General features: G+C 43.9%; 1 protein-coding gene across 1 annotated transcript in view; it reads left to right on the top strand.

The window, feature by feature from the left end:
* Positions 1-1001: 1001 nt before the first annotated feature.
* LOC115203922 (GDNF family receptor alpha-2) overlaps positions 1002-6925 on the top strand; it is a 75894-nt gene continuing 69970 nt past the window's right edge. Inside the window, exon 1 of the mRNA XM_029769011.1 lies at positions 1002-1811. Within this exon, the coding sequence (XP_029624871.1) occupies positions 1772-1811 (40 nt within the window). The 5' untranslated portion in view covers positions 1002-1771. The remainder of the gene's footprint in view (positions 1812-6925) is intronic.

Raw genomic sequence — 6925 nt, 5'->3', positions numbered from 1 at the left:
GGCTCAGTGAGCACAGCCTTGCAATTGAGCAGGGTAGACACAGGAAAACCTGGCTCCCTGTAGAGGAAAGGCTGTGCTACCACTGCACAACAGCAGAACCTGAGACGGAGCTGCATTTCCTGACAAAATGTCAAAAATATAAAACAATTAGAGAGTGTCATTTCCCCAAATTTGAAACCCTTATTCAAGGTTTTAAAGACCTCTCTGATGAGGATAGGCTACCCATCCTGTTGGGGGAGGACGCAGAGAGCTGTGGGTTGGCAGCACACTACATTGCTGCCTGCCATAAGTTGAGGGACAGTGTCTGACAGACCAATAAACCTGCACATGTCCTCAACTGTATGATTATTGTTATTGTTGAATGTATGGTTATATTGACCGTTGGTTATTGTTGTTACTGTTGTCCCGTTGACAATTTTTGATTCTCATTTTTATTTATTTTTATATTGTAAATATCCAAAGTAAGCTTTGGCAATATGTACATTGTTACGTCATGCCAATAAAGCGAATTGAATTGAATTGAATTGAGAGAGAGACACAGAGAGAGAGAGAGACACAGAGAGAGAGAGAGACACAGAGAGAGAGACACAGAGAGAGAGACACAGAGAGAGAGACACAGAGAGAGAGACACAGAGAGAGAGAGAGAGAGACACAGAGAGAGAGACACAGAGAGAGAGAGAGACACAGAGAGAGAGAGACAGAGAGAGAGAGACAGAGAGAGAGACAGAGAGAGAGACAGAGAGAGAGAGAGCAACACAGAGAGAGAGAGAGCAACACAGAGAGAGAGAGAGAGAGACAGAGAGAGAGACACAGAGAGAGAGAGAGCAACACAGAGAGAGAGAGAGCAACACAGAGAGAGAGAGAGAGAGAGAGAGAGACACAGAGAGAGAGACACAGAGAGAGAGAGCTTTCCTTCCTCTGATAGAACAGGAGCTGCTTTTCTCCCGCAGACGGACTTGAGGCTCCTGGAGTGAATTAGAACTCTCCTAGATCTATTACAGGTTGACTGTCTCACAGGGAGGCGTGTGTAGGCTACCATCACATAGACTACACACTCCCGGTCTCGGAAGTTTAATTATTTTAATGACATCTGGACTAAACAGCCATCAGCTGCCTCTGCGAGACGGGAAGAACAACAGAGTTAGAAATAGCATACTGCTGTCTGACGTCCTTCTCTCCTTCCATCTACTCCCCCCCACCCTCTCTCTCATTCTCTTTCTCTTTTGCTCACTCAAGCGCACACACCATCCTCCATCACACACTCACAGAGGAAAGTTTGACTGCGTGTGGCTTCTCGTCGAGGATAGAGCGTTTTTAACGGAATCCTCGAATCGAAGTCAGAGAGGAACGGGCACTCTCAAACCTTTTAGCGGACACCGGACATTCAGTCAGTCAAGCAGTTTCTTGGCCCCGCGGCGCGTCTCTGTCTCGCATGGACGAACGTTATTACCTGGGAAACTTTGGATGATTTTCAACAATCGCTGCTTCCAGAGAGGATGTTAACGTTAACGGTCCGTTTCACATGAAAACACTCTGTCAGAGTATGTGTGTCTGTGTAGCCTGTGTGTGTGGTTTCAAATGAGGACCTGCGTGTGTTTGTTTTTCGTTTTGTCCGGCACGGCTGTGGTTTTTGGATTATTAACCGGTGAGGAGCAGTGTTAGAGATGTGTCTCTGTTTTAACGATTTACCAATTTATTTAGCCGTTAACGGCTAACCCAGAAAGTCCGCATTCCGCCTCGTGACTTTGGGATTACTGCTCTGGAACCTGCAATGATTCTGTTGAACGTTTTCAGCGTGCTGTTTCTGCTGGGTGAGTACACACACACACACACACAAACACACACACAGGTAAGATGGCACACACACACACACACACACACACAAACAAACACACACACAGGTAAGATGGCACACACACACACAAACACACACACACACACACAGGTAAGATGGCACACACACACACACACAAACACACACACACACACACACAGGTAAGATGGCACACACACACACACACACACACACAGGTAAGATGGCACACACACACACACACACACACACACACACAGGTAAGAGGGCACCCACTCAACGACCAAACATTAATTTAAGGACATACCAATAACTCATGCCTCCACACACTAAACAATTAGGGTTCTTTGTGAAGCGTGGTGGTTTTATGTGGAACCATAATGACTCAAAGATCTTCAACAGTTTTTTATTGTTCACAAAAAGGTGCTTTGCTCTTTTAGTGATAATTAAAATATAGGGGAGGTGGCTAATTAGCATATTTTGGGGCGTGGTTTTGTCAGAGCTCTTTTTGTGCAACCGTGAGTGATAGTGTCATTCCAATGTATCTTTAGTGTTGTGTTACACCTTTCCATATTGTAAGATGGTGTATGGCGAGATGACATAAAGCAGAAAGAAGAGCACAATGCTCAAATGCAGACTGAAATACAAGCAGAGAACTTTCTCCTTTGAGTCAAACAGGAGACATAATTACATGTTACTCTCCTGAAAACCCTGAGCAGCCGACGGATAGTGAACTCTCTGAAATTTTACCTGACAGAAGTGAGGTGAAGGCTTCCGAGCCTCAACGCAACGATGAGGAAAATGCCCAGTATGACTCTGGCCCAGTGCGAGTGAGTACGTTTTGTGAAGAAAGTGGATCCATTCCTTTTGGCCGATCTGTTTGTGGTATCAGGCTGGGCGAAGAAGGATTTGGGTTTGTCAAGAAGTTAACTTTTTGTGCGTCTGCTGGTCAGGGGGAGAGGGTGCTATATGTTTCAGGATGAGGGCTGTGTCCTGCTTTGCTCTCCGGAGTAGAGCGCCGTTGAAAGGAGTGATAACCAGGGTGGCAGTTGAGTGTTGACGTGAAGTTGAGGATCCCCGGTGTCTGTAGTAAAGGGCCAATGCACTACCTTCGTGAACATTTTTTTTCTTTTTTTTCGATTCTTTTTTAAAATTCTGATTTATCAGGAGGTGCTGCAGCACCCTCAGCACCCCCGGCTATAGTGGCCATTCATTGTACCGCACAGATGGAATGTAAACCCCAGAAGATTGAATTGGTAGAAGCAGCAGAGGTGATTTTGGGTGTCAGAGATTTTAGTGCAGAAAAACTGCAGGGGGTTTTGAGAGAAGGGGTTCCAGCCTCCCAGGCCGATGGCCTGGTGTAGGATCTGTGAGGGCCAAAGTAGTGGAAGGGGGTGGTGGGGTGTGTTGCTGATAGTGGTAATTATGTATGGCATTAGATGGTGGTGAAATTTGGTTTATTTTCCATTTTCCATTTTTTTGAGACCATATGTGCAATGCACTTTCCGAACTGTGAAAGGCAGCAATGCGCAGCAAAGTGTCTAGTCTGACGGAAAACCACATGAATAACAGTAGTATTCATTTTTATATATGACTATGACCAGTGACAGTATCTTGTGAAAGACTCATGTATTGCCTTGTGTCAATTGAAAACGATTGACTAAATCATTTAGAACCGTATGACCATGGTTCTTTATAGAAAGGGTTCCACCATGGTTACAAGACAAAGAACCCCTATCTGGTACTATTTAGAACCATACTTTTTTTGTGTGCACCTGGTGCCTTGCTGCTGCTAGGGAAGGTTTGTGTTCTAAAGGGATGTTGGTAAAAGTAGAATGTATAGCCTATTATTTGATAATTATGTGACCTGATACAGTAAGCATCTAAAGGTGATTCAGGGTAATATATATCAAACATAGTTCTTTAGATGGTAAAATATGAAGAGACGTTCAAGCTCTCCCGTCTGGTAGGAGGTGTCTGTCAAAGGGACAGCGCATGGGGCACGTTCCCTCCGTCTCAGCTGCTTGCTAAAGTGTATGTGCATGTGAATCTGGTTGCCGCTGTGTCTGACGACTGCATGGGATCGCGAGGCAGAACTGTCCTTGGTGCTGAAATCTGGTCACGGTAGTGGCACTAGCCTGTGGTGTGTCACATTTTTGCCTTCCACGTGCTACCTGCATGTTTGTCCAGTCAGGCACACCTTGTAATCGCTATGAGTTTTTATAGATTCATCTAGAACCCATTACTCACAAATCCAGAAGTTTACGCAGTTTTTCTGTATTTACATTATTGACATTTTTGTCATGTTTTGAGGTGATCTAGAACAGGAGAGAAGAGAAAAGGGGGGGAGGGGTGAGAGAGATGAGAGAGAGGGATATGAGAGAGAGAGAGAGAGAGAGAGAGAAAGAGAGAGAGAGAGAATGGATAGGAGAGGAGAGGAGAAAGGAGAGGAGAGTAGAGGATGTGAGGAGAGAGGCGAGAAGGATGGAAGAGGTGGAGGATAGAGGAGAGGTTATTTCCCCAGACAGTATTTGACACGTTCAGAGAACTCCCTTGTAAACAGCATGTAGCCAGCTCTACACTGCTACCACACATACACACACACCAGTAGCGTAGCCAGAAATTCGTTGGTGGGTGGGCCTGCAGAAATATTGTTTGCACAGTTCACAATTGGCTCGGCAGGCCTCTCAGTTTAACTGGATTCCATCCAGGATATCGGCTGAACTAATTGGGGTGGTGGGGGAACTAATAGTCTGATTCGTGACAATATTATTAATAGCCTACATTCATTGTCAAATTATGAGTGAAGATACTGATGTACAGCGTGTGTATTTGAGGCAGCGAACAGAGCCATGCTTTTTTTTATATACCAAAATGCGAATTCTTCACATAACGTTCCATGCAGTTCAGAGCTCTTGAATTAGATAGACCATCTAACAGAAGAGAGTCTCAGGTTCATAATGCACATACATGTTGATTTTAGAATCAGGGTTCCACAGGTATAAAATATAGGAGTGTTGACTGTCATTAAGGCAATGGACTATGAGCTGTCTTGTTTGCTAACTGAACAAATTCAATTGGCAGTGGCATGGTGCATGTAGCCACAGAAGCACAGTGACATCATTCCTCAATGCGCAATAAATCCGTAATAAATCAATTGAATACACCATCACAAAGAAATGTATGATTTCGTTTAGGCAGGTCTTAAGAAACCTTATGGTGCAAAAAAAATATGTATTTAAAATGAACAGAATAGAAGAATAACGGCCAATCAGATCAGCTTTTTGTTGCATTAGATTAGGCATACACTCTCTTACACCAAACAAAGGTAATGATAATAGGCTACAATGTACAGCACAGTAAACCAGTGCAACATACAGGTCACTGAAAGAAACAGGAAAAAAATAACATAGAACTGCCATCATTGTCAGACTCACAGTCACAGCATAAGATGACAGTGCTGGTGTTAAACTTTGAAATGATATCATCATAAGCCAAAGACTCAGTCAGTTCTCCTTCAAAAGAGAGCAGTGACAAATTGTGCAAGCGCCCTGTGGGCATGGATGCCCTGTTGCACGTTTTGATCCGATTGACAGTGTAGAATAAACATTCTACAGTGCATCTGGTGATAGGCAGAGGGATTATGTCTCGAAGAAGCCATGTTCATGTTGGGGAAAATGTATTTGGGACAGGTATCTAGCACCACGATGAGTGTCTTGCAATGTAGAAGTGATGCTGCCCGATCAGGGATCATCAGAGTTCCATTCTTGGGTTGTTGCTCCAGTTATTTTTTTAATCTCGGGATCATAGCTGCAAATTAATTAAGAGCCTCCTGGTTTTCGTGGTGCCCACGCAATAGTATGTACTGCTTGGCACATAAAAGCACAATATCTATTACAACATTGATGTGTGCTCAACTCCTTTCAATGAAGGATGCTGCATGTGCCTCTGTTGACCTGCTTAAGAATATTTCCACATCTTGACTGGTGCCATTCTTTAAAGGCTGTGGCTCTGGCTACTGTAGCAATGTATGCTTTGCTAGCTTCACCTCTTAAGGATCTGTCCCTTTTTTTCAATTTCCACCTAAAATGACATACCCAAATCTATCTGCCTGTAGCTCAGGTCCTAATGCAAGGATATGCATATTCTTGAAACCATTTGAAAGGAACCACTTTGAAGTTAATGTAGGAGAATATAACACATTAAATCTGGTACAAGATAATACGAAGAAAAAAATTGTACCATCATCTTCGAAATGCAAGAGAAAGGCCATAATGTATTATTCCAGACCAGGTGCAATTTAGATTCTGGCCACTAGGGGGCAGCCGTGTGTGTGCAACGTTTTGGACTGATCCAATGAACCATTGCCTTTCTTTGCAACATTTTGTGCCAAGACTGCCCAAATGTGCCTAATTGGTTTATTAATACATTTTCAAGTTTATAACTGTGCACTCTCCTCAAACAATAGCATGGTATTCTGTAATAGCTACTGTAAATTGGACAGTGCAGTTAGATTAACAAGAATTTAAGCTTTCTGCCAATATCAGATATATCTATGTCCTGGGAAATGTTCTTGTTACTTACAACCTCATGCTAATCACATTAGCCTACGTTAGCTCAAGCGTATCGTGGGGGACCCACCGATCCTGTAGAGGGTAACTCAAAACTGTCTGATATGCTTCAAATCTTTAAAACTAATCTTAATGAACCAATCCTCCATATCCACATCAGGAAAAAGGCTGAATTTCTGGCTATACAAAGCATCTCTTGATATATTCTATATTTCATCCATTGAAATGTTTCTATCCTTGCCCATAATCGTTAGTGTTGCAGGGAACACTCGTAGTTTGTGCTGGGAAGCAGGCTTGTGTATTGCCGACAAGTCTGCAGGTTCTGATGAAGACGGGGCAAGGGCTGTGGCCGAAGGAACTGAAAGCACAAGGTGAAGTGGTTTCAGTTCCTTCGGCTTCGGGGTCAGTCGTTGGTGGGTTTGGCTTTGCAGTCAGTTGTTGGTGGCTTCAGCTTTGGGGTCAGTCGTTGGTGGCTTCGGGGGTTAGTCGTTGGTGGCTTCGGCTTCGGGGTCAGTCGTTGGTCGCTTCGGGTTCAGGGTCA

This window comes from Salmo trutta, chromosome 12 (assembly GCF_901001165.1).
Source record: "Salmo trutta chromosome 12, fSalTru1.1, whole genome shotgun sequence".
In the NCBI taxonomy this organism is placed as follows: domain Eukaryota; kingdom Metazoa; phylum Chordata; class Actinopteri; order Salmoniformes; family Salmonidae; genus Salmo; species Salmo trutta.
This window is presented reverse-complemented; position numbering and strand designations above follow the sequence as displayed.